Source organism: Schistocerca nitens, chromosome 2 (genome assembly GCF_023898315.1).
Source record: "Schistocerca nitens isolate TAMUIC-IGC-003100 chromosome 2, iqSchNite1.1, whole genome shotgun sequence".
NCBI lineage: Eukaryota > Metazoa > Arthropoda > Insecta > Orthoptera > Acrididae > Schistocerca > Schistocerca nitens.
This window is the reverse complement of record NC_064615.1, coordinates 590,781,584-590,800,555: the sequence shown is the minus strand read 5'-3', so window position 1 is coordinate 590,800,555 and position 18,972 is coordinate 590,781,584. Positions and strand designations below refer to the sequence as shown.

Sequence of the window (18,972 nt, the reverse complement as noted above, 5' to 3'; positions counted from 1 at the left end):
AGACACTTGTTGACCAGTCTGGTGTAGAGTTGAAGATAGCAAAATGAAAGCTGAAGTTTTAAATTTTACATTCAAGAAATCATTTACACACAAGAATCATGCAAACATATCACCACTTGACCATTGGACAGATTCCCATATGGAAAACATAGCAATAAGCATCCCTGGTACAGAGAAAAACTGAAATGAAACTTCCTGGCAGATTAAAACTGTGTGCCAGGCTGAGACGTGAACTTGGGACCTTTGCCTTTCACAGGCAAATGCTTTGCAGTAGAGCATTTGCCAATGAAAGGCAAAGGTCCTGGGTTCTAGTCATAGTCTGGCACACAGTTTTATCTTGCCAGGCAGTTTCATATCAGTGCACCCTCTACTGCAGTGTGAAAATTTCTTTCTGGAAACAACTGAAAAATTTGAAAGCAAATAAATCACCAGGTCTGGATGGAATCTCAATTTAGTTTTACCTAGTCCGCATTTATTGTGAATCTCACACTCAGCACAAAGTCCCAAGTGGCCAGAAAGAAGTGCAGGTGACTACATTATATAAGAACGGTAAAAGACTGGAACCACAAAATTACAGACCAGTATCCCTAACTTCAGTTTGCTACAGAATCCTTGAACATATTCTCAGTTTGCATATAATAAACTTCCTTGAGAGTGAAAAGCTTATGTCCACAAATCAGCATGGTTTTAGAAAGTATCACTCATGGAAAACTCAGCTTGCCCTTTTCTCATATGATGTACTGGGAACTATGGATAAAGGGCAACAGGCAGATTCCATATTTCTAGATTTTCAGAAAGCATTTGACATGGTGCCCCTTTGCAGGCTGTTAATGAAGGTATTAACATATGGAACAAGTTCACAAATGTGTGAGTGGCTAAAAGAGTTCTTAAGTAATAGAAATCAATATGTTGTTCTTGACGGCAAGTGTTCATCAGGGACAAGGGTATCATCAGGAGTGCCCCAGTGAAGTATGATAGGTCCACCGTTGTTCTCTATGTACATAAATGATTTGGTGGACAGGTTGGGCAGCAGTCTGCAGTTGTTTGCTGATGATGCTTTGGTGTATGGTAAAGTATCAAAGTTGAGTGACTATAGGAAGACACAAGATGACGTAGACAAAAGTTTTAGATGGTGTGATGAATTGCAGCTAGCTCTAAATGTAGAAAACTGAAAGTTAATGCAGTAGAGTAGGAAGAACAAGCCTGTAATGTTCAAATACAATATTACTAGTGTCCTGCTTGGCACTCAAGTTGTTTAAAAATTGTGTGTAATGTTGCAAATTGATATGAAATTGAAAGAGCAAGCGAGAACTGTGGTAGGGAATGTGAATGGTCAACTTTGGTTTATTGGAAGAATATTAGGAGAGAGTGGTTCACCTGTAAAGGAGGCCACATATAGGACACTGGTGCAACTAATTCTTGAGTACTGCTCAAGTGTTTGGGATCCATTCCAGGTCGGTTGAAGGAGGACATAAAAAAAATTCAGATGTGGGCTGCTACATTTGTTACTGGTAGATTTGAATAATGTGTAACTGTTACTGAGATGGTTTGGGAACTCAAATGGGAATCCCTGGAGGGGAGGAAATGTTCTTTTTGGGAAACATTATTCATAAAATTTAGAGAACTGGCATTGGAAGCTGGCTGCCACATGATTCTACTGCCTTCCTCATACATTGCGTGCAAGAACGAAAAAAAAAGATAAGATATGAGAAATGGAGACTCATACAGAGGAATATAGATAGTCATTTTTTTTGTCACTCTATTTGCAAATGACTAGTAGTGGTACAGGGTACCATAGTCCATACACTGTATGGTGGCTTGCAGAGATATAGATATAGATGTAGACTGCCAAGGATTATGTGATGATTTTAGCAGATCAGGTCCATCCTATGGAACAATGTTTGTCCGCAGTGATGATGTTCTGTTCCAAGATAACAGGGCCCCTGTTCACACAGCTCACATAATCAAGGAATTGTTTTGTGAGCACAAGTACGAATTGTCACATTTTACGTGGCCGCCACAGTCATCCGATCTCAATGTTATTGAATCTTTGGGATCCACTTTGGAGAAAGGGTTCATGATTGCTATTCACCTGCATCATTGTTACCTGAACTTGCCACTATTTTGCAGGAAAAGTGGTATAAGATTCCCCCAAAAACTGTACAAGACCTGTATTTCTCAATTCTGAGATGCCTGGAAGCTATTTTGAATGCCAACAGGCAACAGTTTTCCCCACACCATTTTAAGCATGATAATGTATTTTTGATGGTTCCATATTTTTGTTCACCTCCTGTACATGGCTGGAAGAATGGCTTTTCCTAAAACTTCCTATGCTGCTTTATAGTTATTTGAAGCACTTTCTAAGTATGTTTCACATGCTGCTTTTCTGTATTGTAAGAGCATACTTTCCAGTCTTTTTTACTTTCAAGATAAGTATTGTGAACTATATCCCTCAGCTCAGTTCCTCGATTAGCCTCACTTTTATATAATTGATAAAGTAAGAGCATTTTTTTTCTCTCTCTATTTGTGCAAATTCTTTTGTGTACTGATTAACGTTTTGGTTTTACCTTTACCTGAGGAGCTAACTTTTATTAATGGGGAAGATGGACACCATATCATTATATTCTGTTAAAAAATTATCAAAACCATTTTTAACTCCTACTTTTCCTGTTTGACACTCATTTACAACCAATTTGTATCGTTTGACGTAGCAGTAAAGAACATAATGCCTGACCTCTTTCCCATGCCTCCACAAAATTCGTTGGAATAAGTTGGTTCTTATATAATTTTAAAGGCAATGGATCATGATTTGCAACCTTCCACCAGCCAGGCTAGTCACATATTCATCTCTATGTAAATTAACAATAATATCATCTAGAGATGCCTCCATAAGTGCAATGCAAGTTTAAGAATCTTAAAATATTTTTTAAAAAAAAGTATTAGAATCTTGTTGCTCTGAATTTTCCATTTCAGTGTTAAAATCCACATTGATAGAAACATTTCTTTTAAACTTAAGTTGGTTGTTTACGACTAATTCATATTGGTAAAAAAATAAATAAATAAATAAATAAATAAATAAAAATTACAATTACATCACCATTTGGAGACCTATATAGGCTAACATGTATTATATTTTCTTCAATCAGTCTCACACAACTAAACTCTGCATCTATTTCTGAGCTTTGTGGTGCCATGTCCAGTTTTCAAAATTTTTAACCATGCTTGATGTAAATTCCAGTACCAACATTTTGCTTGTTTCCTGCACCGCAATAGATCCTTGAGGAATGAAACTGTCTACTTGATTTTCAGTTAACCAGTGTTCTGACACACACAGAACATCTACATTGTTCATGTTACATTTTAATAAATGAAAGAAAGTTCTGTGATCCAGTTTTAAATTAGTGTATGAAATCAAAGTTCCATTAAATTACAGGCTTGATTAGCAATCAGCATGGGTGAAGATATTTTTGAACACTGAAGTAAGACTGTACACTATTTCAATAAGTCACATGAAATAAGTACTACAAGAGCTACTGTAAACAGTTAAAGTAACATTTAGTTCTCCCATAATTCAACTGTTTTGCATTTATTGACTTATTTATTGATTATTTTCCTTTCCTTTCTGCACTACATTTTAAAGGTTGTCTTCACTTTTCTTCCACCATTATTTCACCCACACTTATTCAGTTATTCCTCACTACTGGTAAATGACCTCATTCCAGTTTTGTCTACCAACTGGTGAGCAGTTGGGAAAGTGGATGATAGAGTGATCAACAGTAACTAGAGGCAGTGTATCGCATAACAAACCAAACAGTATAGTCATTCTGCAAATTCTCTCTGTCACATATGTTTTGGATTCCACATTCAACATTTGGTGTTTGTTTTTATACTTGTTCTTGTATGGTGAAGGGCATTTTATCATTGTAGTATTCATTGTGAGTAACACATAGGAAACATAATAAATATTAGATGAATAAGTTAAAGTAATAGTGTTCTGTATGTTGAAGTTTCATGAGAAACTGTTAGCAGCAGCAACAAGAGAAAGACCAATGGAGCATGTGGTATTTGAAAGAGAGAGCAGTTGGTAGCATCCACAAAGCATTCTGTGCACTTTGCGCAGAACACACCTTGTGTTTGACACTTAGCAAGCTGATACCTGTTTTGTATTCAGTTGACTGCAGTTTCATCTTTGAGTTCATTTTCTTATGCCATTGAGAAAAGACCAGTAAATTTAATGTGTTAACAGAAATCATTGTTTCAGTTATCTTAATTCTGTACCCACCTTGCAACACAGTGAGCTGCAGTAATGACCCATATGTCACTCAGTATAGCAGCACCACAGATTTGAGCACCAGAAATTTCAAGAGAAAGCTATAACAAGTTTCAACATAAGAAACATTCTGCAGTGAAAGTTAAAATATGACAATACAAATCCATTGAGACAGGAAACTAACACATTACAAATAACACATTAATCTCCAGATGTTTTAAAATAAACCAATAATGAACCAAAGATTTACTTATGTAATAAATTGTCAGTTAGGGACATATGCAATCATTTTATGTGTTATATAAATTTTATGTGTTATGTGCATAAATGATCTGACACACAGGGTGAGCAGCAATATGTGGCTGTTTGCTTATCATGCTGTGGTGCATGGAAAGGTGTCATCATGGAGTGATTGTAGGAGGATACAAAGACGACTTAGACAAAATTTCTAACTGATGTGATGAATGTCAGCTAGCTCTCTAAATGTAAGTTAGTGCAGTTGAGTAGGAAAAGCAGTCCCATAAAGTTCGCATACATCATTAGCAGTATGCTACTGATGCAGTCAGATTGATTAAATATAGAGAAGAAGGGAGGAGATTAGTGTTTAACATCCCATTGATAGTGAGGTCATGAGAGGTGGAGCATAAGTTCCTTCAATTCATCTACCTTGTGGTCCCCAGTTTTGGTGCTAAGTTTCTCACTAATCTCATTTCTGGTATTCCAAATTACTTTTGTCTTTCTTCTGTTTACTCTCGACCATATTCTATGCTTGGTAGACTGTTCATTGCATTAAGTATTTCTTCCTCTCTTGCACTGTAATAGAAATGCCATCAGCAAATCTTATTGTTGATATCCTATCATTCTGAATTTTAATCCCACTCTTGAACATTTTTTCATTTACAGAGCATAAAACTGATGACCACATTAACAACTATCTCAACAGAATGAAGAATAAATGCAGGATGGAAACATATTGAATGTTATGTCCCTGGAAGTTTGGGCTTGGGCTACTTATGTTCTTGACACTTGTAAATGACCTCCCAAATACATTAAAACATGTGAAGGAACCACAGTGTTGTAGCTAAAAAAAATTCTGATCCAGAAACACTGCAATTACCAGTAATGCCAAGAATGAAATCTATTATTTAGATTAGATTATATTTACTTTCATTCCAATTTATCTGTAGTGAGGAGGTCCTCCAGGATGTAGAACATGTCAGAAATACAACAATACATGACAAATATTTACAACTAAAGCAAATAAGCTAATGTACCATTCCACAGGTCCCAAGTGGAATGATCATCATTTTTTAATGAACACTATATGAAAGAGTCATTTTACAAATACTTATGGAATGAAAGTAAGCATAGTATGCCAGCTTTTTCATTTTTATATTCCCTATGTCTGACAAAATTTGCATTGCAAATAGAGATTTGTTAAGACACTTCAGCAGTTCTGTGGTGTGCTCCTCCCAGTTGAATTTATTATCAAGCTGTAATCCAAAGAATTTAACACTGTCCACTTCTTCTATCTTCTTGTCATCATATGTTAGACATATACTCATGGAACACCCCTTACAAGTTCTGAACTGCATGTAGTGTGTTTTCTCAAAGTTTAGTGACAAAGAATTGGCTAGGAAACAGTGATTAATGTCCACAAATATTTTATTAGCTGATCTTTCTAAGATTACACTTGATTTGCTATTTATTGCAATGTTTGTATCATCAGCAAACCAAACAAACTTGGCATCTGGTAATGTTACTGATGAAAGGTCATTGATATATACAAGAAAAAGTAAGGGCCCCAAAATGGGACCTTGTGGGACCCCACATGTAATTAGTTCCCAGTTGGATGATGCCTCATATCTTGACACATGTCTCTTTCCTAATAACACCCTTTGTTTCCTGCCAGAGATGTAAGAATTGAACCATTTTGCAGCATTTCCTGTTACACTATAATATTCTAATTTACTTAAAAGGATATTGTGATTTACACAGTCAAATGCCTTTGACAGATCACAAAATACACCAGTCACCTGCAATTTTTTGTCTAATGAATTAAGCACATTTTCACTGTAAGTGTAGATAGCCTTCTCAATACCAGAACCATTTAGAAATCCAAACTGTGACTTTGACAGTATGTTATTTGAGATAAGATGGTTATAAAGCCAACTGTACAGGGTTATTACAAATGATTGAAGCGATTTCACAGCTCTACAATAACTTTATTATTTGAGCTATTTTCACAATGCTTTGCACACACATACAAAAACTCAAAAAGTTTTTTTAGGCATTCACAAATGTTTGATATGTGCCCCTTTAGTGATTCGGCAGACATCAAGCCGATAATCAAGTTCCTCCCACACTCAGCGCAGCATGTCCCCATCAATGAGTTCGAAAGCATCGTTGATGCAAGCTCGCAGTTCTGGAACGTTTCTTGGTAGAGGAATCTTTCACATAACCCAACAGAAAGAAATCGCATGGGGTTAAATCGGGAGAGCGTGGAGGCCATGACATGAATTGCTGATCATGATCTCCACCATGACTGATCCATCGGTTTTCCAATCTCCTGTTTAAGAAATGCCGAACATCATGATGGAAGTGCGGTGGAGCACCATCCTGTTGAAAGATGAAGTCGGCGCTGTTGGTCTCCGGTTGTGGCATGAGCCAATTTTCCAGCATGTTCAGATACACGTGTCCTGTAACGTTTTTTTCGCAGAAGAAAAAGGGGCTGTAAACTTTAAACCGTGAGATTGCACAAAACACGTTAACTTTTGGTGAATTGCAAATTTGCTGCACGAATGCGTGAGGATTCTCTACCACCCAGATTCGCACATTGTGTCTGTTCACTTCACCATTAAAAAAAATGTTGCTTCATCACTGAAAACAAGTTTCGCACTGAACGCATCCTCTTCCATGAGCTGTTGCAACTGCACCGAAAATTCAAAGCGTTTGACTTTGTCATTGGGTGTCAGGGCTTGTAGCAATTGTAAACAGTAAGGCTTCTGCTTTAGCCTTTTCCATAAGATTTTCCAAACCGTCGGCTGTGGTACATTTAGCTCCCTGCTTGCTTTATTCATCGACTTCCGCACGTGTTCAACCGTTTCTTCGCTCACTGCAGGCTGACCTGTTGATTTCCCCTTACAGAGGCATCCAGAAGCTTTAAACTGCGCATACCATCGCCGAATGAAGTTAGCAGTTGGTGGATCTTTGTTGAACTTCGTCCTGAAGTGTCGTTGCACTGTTATGACTGATGTGAGTGCATTTCAAGCACGACATACGCTTTCTCGGCTCCTGTCGCCATTTTGTCTCACTGCGCTCTCGAGCGCTCTGGCAGCAGAAACCTGAAGTGCGGCTTCAGCCGAACAAAACTTTATGAGTTTTTCTAAGTATCTGTAGTGTGTCGTGACCATATGTCAATGAATGGAGCTACAGTGAATTTATGAAGTCGCTTCAATCATTTGTAATAGCCCTGTACATTACTTTTTCTAAAATTTTTGAGAATGCTGGCAACAGTGAAATTGGACAGAAATTTGATGCTATTTCTTTATCTCCCTTCTTAAACAGTGGCGTAATGTCAGCATATTTCAACCATTCAGGAAATATTCCACTGATAAACGATTGGTTACACAGATAGCTTAATATGTTACTTAGCTCAGAATCACATTCTTTAATTAACTTAGTTGATATTTCATCATACCCACTAGATGTTTTTGATTTAAAGGTTTTATGATGGACATTATTTCTGCTGGGGTAGTGAGGGTCAAATTCATATTATGGAAGTTACTTGAAATGTCTGGTCTGAGGTATTCCATGGCAGCATCTACTGAACCTGACAACCCCATCTTTTCAGTAACAGTTATAAAATCTTTGTTAAAAAGTTCTGCAACACTATACACATCTGTCACCAATGTATCATTTAATGCTATTTGTTCCTCTTCATGTCTGGTTCTACCGGTCTCCTCCTTCACTATATCCCATATTGTCTTTATTTTGTTATCTGATATGACTGTCTTTTCAAAAGGCTCTGAGCACTATGGGACTTAACATCGATGGTCATCAGTCCCCTAGAACTTAGAACTACTTAAACCTAACTAACCTAAGGACATCACACACATCCATGCCCGAGGCAGGATTCGAACCTGCGACCGTAGCAGTAGCGCGGTTCCGGACTGAGCGCCTTAACCGCGAGACCACCGCGGCCGGCGACTATCTTTTCCTTGTAATATATTTGCTTTGACATCCATATTACAGTCTTTAATATTTTGCAGTATTTCTTGTAATGTGCTATAGCATCAACATCGGAACTGTTTTGGATTGACAGATACAGTTTTCTTTTTGTTTTGTTTGTGCTTAGAGTATATGCTGGGATGATTATTGTTTCATGTTAGAACTCTGTGCAGAACCAGGATTCAAGTTCAGATCCTTGTCTTTGATGAGCAGTATACTACCAATTAAACCATGTGAGCACATCTCATGGGCATTCATTCATGGCTCCTCTGCTGTTCTTGCTGTATCTTTATAAGCTACCATTTTATTTCAGCTATGGAGCAGCATAGCTCTTTTCCAGATGGTGCAGATATTGTCCCTGAGCTGAACAGTGAAGCACTATGAGAGAAAATGTAATGTCAGATATTTTTGTCAGAGATATTAACTGTTTTTGTACACACAGTGTTACCAGAGTTCTGAGTAATCAAAGTTCATCCAATTTTTAAGTAAAAAATATACAACCTTTGATTAATTTAGTGTATCAGCTTGAAATATGAACAGGGTAAAAAAATTCTAACTTTTTTGTTATGTACTGATGAAAACTTAAACTAGACCTACTACGATGTAGAGGTTCAGCTAATATTGCCATGAGTATAATTGTGATCATGGAAGACATAGATCATATGTTGATCGTATTTGTAGCAAAGAAAAAAAACTAATAAATTATGAGACAAAAGTGCTGGCCAATTTTTACCTTCAGGTGGCAAGGCATGTAGTACCGCCAATAGACACATGAAAATGACAGTGATACACTTCCTAGTTTATGGAACTAGTGTTTTCTTTCATTGAGAGGAGAGAGGAATAGGTTGGGGGAAGGTTAGAAAGGAACAGCAGGTCTCTCACACCCCTGAATGAAAGGGACTCACCCATAGGACACTCATCCTTGTTGCAGATGGGACTCTCTCGTCCTGGGGTGTGAGAGACTTGACATTCCTTTTTAACCTTCCCTTCCCTGAGGAAGGAGTGATTAGTTCCATAAGCCAGGAGGTGAATCACTGATGTTTTTATAGGTGTCTATCAGAAGTACTACACATTTCCCCCTCTCGAAAAACTGATGTTATTACATTGTTATTTTATGAAATAATATTTTGGTGCCATTTTCAACATGAGCAAAAAGTTTTCATAACACAGAAGAAACGGTTACATTTACAACATTAGCAAGGAATGATAGCCTATCCATAAAAGTAATCAGGTTTATTAGTGGGTTTCACAAATGCACATCTTGATTTTGTCCTGTTAAGCAGCTACAAAATTACCTGTGGCTTCATAGTGCATTATTCACAGATGAAATTCGTTGTCAACAATCATTTTAATTTGAGAAAGTAAAGATAGTAACAAATACAATATTATAAAAAAAAACAGCCCATATTTTACCTACTGATCCTTTTGCACAAAAAGGAGTGAGATAGTGTGTTAGAACACTCTCCAAAAATTTAAATGACCCATTCCTCATCATTGTTAATCAGCCCTATGGTAAATGTAATGAATTAACTGTTACTGGAATAACAATTTCAGAAGGAGTGGTTTTGAGATGTACACTGTAGCAGCAATACTGGTTTGTAGTTTTTATGCCATGTTATATATGCTATGCAATTACTTAAATCTTATTGCTCATAAGCCATTTACATATTGTGTAATCATGCCCAGTGGCACAGATGGAAGCACAAACATCTATGCGGCTTCTTTTACCTATAATCCATGATGAACTGATAGCTGAAAATGTAAGAAGGGGCAACCATCACCATGGTAGAATTTCAGTGATTGTAAGTGTGAGAGATAAGCCTTTGTAGGCCAACTACCTCATTCAGACAGACTGCTCTAAACGAAACTGAGATAAATAATGTATCACACACAAACAAAACTTATTTAAAAAAATCACTGTGATGCATTTGATGTGAAAGGAGTAGAAAGTAAAGTTAATGAACTTGTTATTTGTGTATATTATTGCATATATTATATTAAATTCCAATGGAAAACTGCTATGTCTTGTGTGTCCGTATGTTAAACACCAGTGTCTACAAAGTAGCAGTCTATATCTGTAGGGAAAATAAATAGAAAAGCAGAGTTACCATGTATGTTAAAAATATCAAGTTTAAATTGTTGAAACCAGTTGTTCATGCTTAAATCAACTATTGGACACCTGTGCTTGTGAACTGCTACTAGGTGAAGAGTCAAATAATTACTACAGTTTATGCAGGGTGTAAATTATATTGTAAATGTGTTAAATTATTTGACATGTTTGCAGGAAGTTTAAAAGAGACAGAGAGAGAGACAGTGAGAGAGAGATTGAACATGGTTAAATATGGATCATTGTATGTAAAAAAGTAATACCTCAAGACAATCATTTAAATAGTCAGCATGTTGGCATATTATTCACTGACACTGAATATTCACAATTATGATCTGTGGCACATGCAGATAACAAAACTAAACTAAAATTTATTTTTTACACTGTATATAATCTCTACTATTCCCCTAAATTAATGCCTGATTCCTTTAATTTATATTAATGCCTTCAGAGAAGAGAAAGGGCTCAGATATTCACCAATTTCTTTAAGCATGTAATTTGTGTACAATTTTGATGAATGCATTCATGTTACTTCTAGTGTTGTAATCATGGACATCACTGAATGTGTCTGCTCTTTGGTTTTTTGTGAAAATGTTATCAATTTATACAAGTACAAGGATTCATTCAGATTCTGTCAAGAAAAAGAACCTTCATGGATGTGAAATTATTCAAGGTACACATTAACAGAAGTCAAGGATATAACAGGGGCTTAATCTCTACACTGTATTAATGGTGAACTATCACTAAACTGCTTACAGCTATTCTCACTTATGCCAGCTAAATTTAATCAAGTAAATTAGTAAGAAAGTTGCTACTTTGGAAAAGAGCTGCTGCCTTCTTAGTTTCACAGCTGCTGTTTGTTTGCTGTTAGTAGCTTAATATTTAATTGATTACAATGGTATTTTCTTTAAAAAAAATGCTTTTCCTGATTCTGTAAATAGTGAGTCCTGTTCGTACTTGTCATGCAGTTGTAAAACAAACAGTGCCACTTGCTGTGTAGGTAACAGAACTTTCCAGTTCCTGAATTTAGATATCCTGATAAGTTGTAGAAAAGGAGGCTAATGAGGTACGTTTTTAATATTCTTTTGAACTAATACAGATTCTTAATTTCTTGCTTTATGTTTAATAGAAGCTCGTTGAATATATTCCATTTGTGCTGCCCTTCTTTGTATTTCATACTAATTTTTGTGCATTGTTTGCATTTTTTAAGTTCTGATTAGGTGGACAGTAGCTGTATTGATGAGTCCCTGATATTATATACCTTCAATTTGTTAAGTTAATATTTATTTGAACCTTCGTAGAAAAATGAAAGAAATATAAGGAACTAATAGCTTTTTTTATAACTGTGGTCTTAATCTCAACAGATTGTTTTGCTCCTGACTTAATATTTGTTAAATGCTCGTATTAATGTTATATGAAAAAAATGTAATCAAACAATATGCTCATGTTTGTACCTGATAGGGAAAATCTTCTATATTTGCAGTGTTTCCACCAATAATCCTGTTAGCTTCATCAATTCCATGATTTCTCTCTGATCTTACACCTGAAATAAATATGAAATCAATTCTGGCTGCATTAAAATTGTTTTAAATTCATTTCTAAAACATAAGTTCTGCAAACAGCAAACTCTGATCATCATGGTTGAATGTTTTGTATCTACAAAAATGGAGCTCAAAAATATAAATAAATCAAGACAAAGCAGGTGTCAAGATTATCATTCCACAAAACATGAACGTTTGAAAAATAACACTGAGGAATGAAGATTGCACTGGAACAATGCAAGCACAAAGCACAAATGAGATATGAAGCATTTTTAAACACACCACTCCATCATTTTCATGCAGTCTTCCCCAAAATGAGCTGTCAGAAAAAGAAATGTCATGGTAGGTTATGAATTATCAAAGAAATGATTGGACTCAGGACCAGAGTAAAGGAATTCAGATGAACAGGAGACATGGAGATATATAAATAGCATCAGAAGAAGTACAAGAAATCAATAAGAAAAGCAAAAGCCAGTGCAATAGACAGAGTCATAGTGAATTCAAGTCATAAAAGTAAAACAGTATGGCACATAATCAGCACTCAAATATGTAGTTAAATAGTGTAAATAACCAAAATGTTGTAAAGTCAATGTGTATTGAGAATAATATAGTTACATATAGAACAAAAAATGCTAATATATTCAACAACAATTTTGTGCATGTTGTGCAAAATTTGAAGGGGAAAGAAATCGTCAGGGATCAAAGCACAACACTTGGGCAACATCCCACTCAATGTTCCTCAATTCAGAAATTAAAACCAAAGACATCTGTAGGAGATGATTGAATATCAAAAATATCTAATGAAGTTTGCAAATGAAGAAATAATTGAACCTCTTTTGGATATAGCAAATTTCTCTTTCAAAGGAGGATGATTTGTCGAAAAATTAAAAATAAGCAAAGTAGAACCAACATCTAAGAAAGGTGACAAAGATGACCTGAATAACTACAGACTAGTATCTTTAATCTATGATTTTTCAGAGATGGTCATGTATAGTAGGATGTCCACATTTCTCAAGAAACATAGGATTCTGATTCCAGCACAACATAGTTAAAAAAAAAAAAAAAAAAAAAAGAAGTTTACACAAACCTCTATCTGAAGCCTAACAGAATCCATTATAGATGCATGCTATTTTTCTTGATTTGATTAAAGCTTTTGATGCACCAAATGAAAAACTTGATAGGTATGGTGTACATGGGCATGCAGTGCAGTGGATAAAATGACGTATCAGTAACAAAAAGTAGTATGTGATAACAGAATTTGAATACAGATCTGTAATCAGGGATCCATGCTTGGCCCATTTCTATTCAACCTGTTTATAATCAATATAAAAGTAAGTGAGAAAGATAAGTGATGACATGACAATAGTGAGTGTAGAAGAAAATCTGGAAACACTGGAAAGAAATTGGTTTATGTTGACAAATAATGCAGTACGGTGACTAATACACAGTGACTTCCTTACAAATCTAAAAAAGATAATGTTCATGATTCACAAATAGGGAAAAATAGGAAGAAAAGGAAGACCACATACATATATTCATAGATTAAACAAGATTGGAAGAAGTTACCTCTACAAAATTATTGAGAATTACAGTTTACAATAAGCTCCCATGGAGACAAGATATAGACAATGTCTGTTGTAAAGTAAGCACTTTAATATTTATTATGTAACAGCTTGCACATTATGTTAACAAAAAACTTCTATGTCCAGTGTACCTTGCTTTATTTGAACCATACTTGCAATTTAATATTGGAGGGCAGTGCGGAGGGTAAAAATCGTAGAGGGAGACCGAGAGATGAATACACCAAGCCGATTCAGAAGGATGTAGGTTGCAGTAGGTACTGGGAGATGAAGAAGCTTGCACAGGATAGAGTAGCATGGAGAGCTGCATCAAACCAGTCTCAGGACTGAAGATCACAACAACAACAACTTGCACTATGGAATTACTGTTGGGGGAAACTCCAGCAGCAATAATACAAAAAAATTGTTGTTTTGCAAAACCAGGTCATTAGTTCCATTTGGAATAAAAAACGAATAGACTCATGCAGAACTGCCTTCTGTAATCTAAAAATGTTGACTTTTCCATCTATGTACATATACAGAACAATAATATAATTAGTGAAAGATGGTACATTACTAGAAAAAATGCAGATGTTAATTCACATGATACAAGAAATAAAGGCCAGCTGAGAAGTATACCGCACAGACTGTGAACTGTTGAAAAGATCCTCACTATTCAGGGGTACAATTGGTAAAGCATACTCTTTAAGAGTCTACATGACAGTATGAGTGAAAGGACATTCTATAAACATCTAAAGAACTCCTTAATGGAAATAAGTATATGAGTATGTGTGTAAATAATAGGAAATGCTGTTATTACTTGTATGTATATATTTTAATCAATGGAAAATACTGTAGTGTGATGCATGTAAATAACTTATAGTATGACATTTTATATTGTAATATATAGGCTAAATATTTTACAATATTAGGTTAAGTTGATCTGTCCTATATTACAAATACACATTCTTTACATAATGCAATCAAATGAGACAAAATAAAAATCAATCAATCACTGAAACTTACAATGAAACAAATAACATTATGTTGTTGAGTTTATTGTTGTAATAATCAAATTATTTGCAGATTAACCCACAGAAAATTCTTACTCTATCCATCCAGACTAACTCTAATTAACAACAACATTTGTCTTTGAGGTCTATACATTTCACTATGTGGCCATGCTGTTCTCATTGTAAATACATAATATGCTTAAAAATGATCTGTAATTGAATAAAAACTGGTTGTGTGATTAAAAAGATAACAATATTGACAGCTGGAGCATTTGATTTCAATAAACTTGCAGTCAAAGTTGTGGAAGAATGACACTGATTGAAGAACGACAACTCGGCCTCCCTCTCATTAACAAGATAATGAAGTACTCATGATAGGCATGTATAGGCAGTAAAAATTAAATCTTCTATTGTTTGCATTGTGTGTTCTAATTTCTGATATTCCAAGCATTAGTCTTCATATATGATACCTTTAAGTCAGACATATAAATACCATGTTCCAGATTGTGTTAAACCACCCTATGCCTTATTTTCATAAACATTCTGCATATGATAAGGTCATATTATACTTTGCAGAATGATACTGAAGACTTCTACAACTGTCAACTAAGATGGATTAAAACAGAATTTCTGGACTAATGGATATTGTTTGAATAACTTTTGAGTTTATAGAATTTAATTTAATTTATCTGTTCACCTAAAAGTCTTTCTAGATTGTCAAACAATGGAAAATCCAGGATGGAGTTACAACAACGTGGATAGGATAGATTTGCTGCAACTCATTACAAGTTCTTTAGTGACAAACTGGTATGGCCTCATGACCAACTGCAGCACTGAATCGGGGCACTGCGCCATGACCAGAGTAAACAGGTGTCAACCAATGAGTCTGCTGCAAAATCATCCCCACTGTTTTTCCCCCACATATAAGACAAAATTGCCCTTCATGAAATGTGACTTGCTTTGCTTGTGGAAACCCAGGTCATGTACAATCTGCGTGCTTGCAACAGAAAAAGAGCTCTACCCGCACTCGCTCTCTAGTACAATGCCAGTCAAACAAATGGTGAACTTAGTCATTGCTGGATGTTGTGTGCGATTTCAGTTAGACACTGGCGCTTCTATTACACTGCTTAGTCATCTCACTTATGAACAGTTGGGCTCGCCACAGTTGACAAAATCTTGCACGCAAATTACTGCTTATATGGGTCAGGACATTCCAGTGCTTGGTACATGTAGTTTGCATGCCACATTCCAGTCTCGTAACAGAACAGTGACATTTACTTTTTTTGTGATCATGAAACTGTGAAAATATTTTTGGGATGGATTCATTTGATTTGTTCGGTCTTTGTATTCAGGACAATGTACGTTCTGTTTCTTCTTTCAATCCAAAAGACAGTGTTACTCAATTGATTGAGCAGTTATCTGAAGGACTTGGCAGAGCAAATAATTTTGTGGTGCTTTATAATGAAGGATGCTGCGCAACCTAAAATTTTGAGGATGTGTCTCACCCTCATGCATTTAAAGAGAAAGTTGCAGGTGAACTTTAAGAATGGAAAGACAATGGTGTTGTTGCTCCAATCTAGGCTAGTCAAAGGGCTTCCCCCTCAGTCATCTTACCAAAGTCTTCTGGAACACTTCAACTTTGTGTTGATTTAAACCCACTGTGAATCTGCAAACAATAATTGATGCTTGTTTGTTTCCTCACCCTGAGGAATTAATGGATACGCTTGGTGCAGGCCACTATTTTTCAAAAATTGACTTATGCAATGTGAATTTGTAAATTCTGCTCAATGAGGAGTCTCAGAAATGGTTTGTAATCAACTCACATTTAGGGGTGCTCAAATATTTACTCTTACCCTTTGTCAGCGTTTCCGTGCCTGCCGTATTCCAATGCTATTTAGAACAGCTTACTGCAAATGTGATTTTTTAGTTTATCCCGGCATATTTCTTGCTCGAACAGTCCACGGGTGTACTGCTGGTCCATAGTGTCCAACGGGTACAATATTTTGACGATCAGATATGTTGCCATCGTCAGGTGTGCTGACAAACTGAGTGAGCTCCTGAGGGCGGGTGGCTGCCTTAAATCCCTTGTGAGGTGTTCTCTCTGCGGTCTGCGCCCGCGATCGCTCGTCAGCGGGCACTGGAGTGTTAGTGTCTGCATCTGTGATGGCGCCGGTGTAATTGCCTCAGACGCCCTGGTCTCCTGTTTTTTTTTTCTTTGCTCAGTTCGTTAGCACACCTGACGATGGGACATGTCTGATTGCCGAAATATTGTGCCCGCTGGACACTATGGACCGGCAGTACACCGATGGACTGTTCGAGCTTATTGCAAAAGTTCCATTCTGTTCAAATTACTTTGATGATATTGTGGTGTCAGGACCTACACCAAAGGAACATGTAAGTAACATTCTTACTCTATTTCAAGTACTTTCAGCTGCAGGTTCGCAGTGTCACCTGGGCACGTGTGCCTTTTTTTAGTCTGAAATGCACTACTTAAGTCATGTTCTTAATAGCCAGGGGGTTATCCTCTCCACTCACATTTGTTGACCATGCAGGAATTCCCTGTCCAGTGGAATGAGGCAGCATTGCAATAAGTTCTTGAGAAGATGACATATTATATCCCGTTTATACACAATTCAGCCCATATCGTGGCTCTGTTGCATCGTTTGTGCCGGAAGAATGTGCCTTTTGTTTGGACCAAAGAGTGTCAGGATGCATTCCAGAAACTTAAAAATGCCTTATTGAGTGAGAGATGCCTTGTTCATTTCGATCCCACTAAGTCTGTGGTTTTGGCAGTAGACGCTTCTTTGTAAAGCATCAGTGCTGTGCTGTCGCACATTTTGGTTCACAGGACAGGGTAATTGCTTTTGTTTCCAAGTAATTGACCAAGACGCACTGTAATTATTCCCAAATGTAGAAGGAAGCGCTCGCTGTTATATATGTTGTGACAAAGTTTCACCACTATCTGTTTGGTCGGAAGTTTTACCTAGTGACGCAACTTAAGCCACTTCAGTCTCAGTGGTAGTAGTAGCTTTATTCATCTGTAGATCTCTTTTTACAAGGATATAGGACATGTCAAAGTATTTACAAATTTAGATCAATTTAAAATAAGCTAATTTGTATACACATATATTCACAGAGACAGTCATTAGATTTTCTCCTGGTATACAATACTTTTTTTACAAATAACTTATTAAATAATGTAATGCCACATTGTTCACTCATATCTCACTATCAGTCACTGCACACACATTGTTTCGTAACACTTCACTCACTAAACACACACACACACACACACACACACACACTGGTGATCCCTGGGGCATTTTATGTACGGCAACTTTCCATTTGCTATCCTGAAAAACTGAGTCAGCATCCCTCCATGAAGAGTGAGATGTTGAGCTCAGAAAGAGGAAAAGGTGTTAGTATTGTGCTATGCATATCTTGGGGTAAGTATTTCTAGAATGGAAGAAAGAAGGAAAAAACCTAAAGTGAAGGTGTTGTGTGGAATGTTGGATTTTTATAATTATAATTATTATTTATTTGTATAAAATTTTTTATCAAACCCCTACTCTGTTTCAGCTAAGTAATCCTTCAATGTATAAAATGTATTGCATAACCGGTACTTTTTAGCTGCCTTTTTAAATAAATGTATTTTGGCAATTTCTTTAATCTCTTTTGGTAATTTATTGTACAATTTATTCCTTGGTAGAAAATGCTGTTTTGAGTTTTATGTTTATTTTTTCTTGGTAAATGCAGGTTGAGTCTATTCTCTTGTTGCATGGTCATGGAGAGAGCTGTTTGTGCAGTAATTACCAATGTTATTTTTGGATGTGCACAACTGACTGGTAAATTTATTCACATGGAGCAATTAAAATCCCCAGTGTTCTGAACAGATCTTTACAATGAGCTTGACTAGTATTTTTGGTTATTATTCTTATGGTTCTTTTCTGGAATTTGAAAATTGTGTTCATAATTTGTGCATTTGTTCCCCAAAAAAGAATTCCATAGCTAAGAATTGAGTGTACATATGAATAACATGTAACTAAAAGACACTGCATGTTACACACTGATGATAGGGTTTTAAGGGCACAATGTGCTGATGACATTCTCTTTGCAAGTAGCTTTGTGTGTCCACATCACTTCAGCTGAGAATCAGTATTCATTCCTAGAAATTTTGCATTTGTTACACAGTCTGTAGAGGTGCCATCTACATTTAATTTAACATTGTCATTTTTCCTCTTCAAACTGAAAT

The 18,972-nt window shown here is 36.2% G+C and overlaps 1 protein-coding gene across 2 annotated transcripts in view; it reads right to left on the bottom strand.

Annotated features, from left to right (window-relative positions):
• LOC126236651 (trypsin-1-like) overlaps positions 1 to 18,972 on the bottom strand; it is a 91,733-nt gene that overhangs the window by 59,381 nt on the left and 13,380 nt on the right. For both annotated transcript variants that reach the window (XM_049946113.1, XM_049946114.1), the window contains exons 2-3: positions 12,062 to 12,150; positions 4,283 to 4,371 (exon numbers count right to left, since the gene is read on the bottom strand). In XM_049946113.1, the coding sequence (XP_049802070.1) occupies positions 4,283 to 4,371; positions 12,062 to 12,150 (178 nt within the window). The remainder of the gene's footprint in view (positions 1 to 4,282; positions 4,372 to 12,061; positions 12,151 to 18,972) is intronic.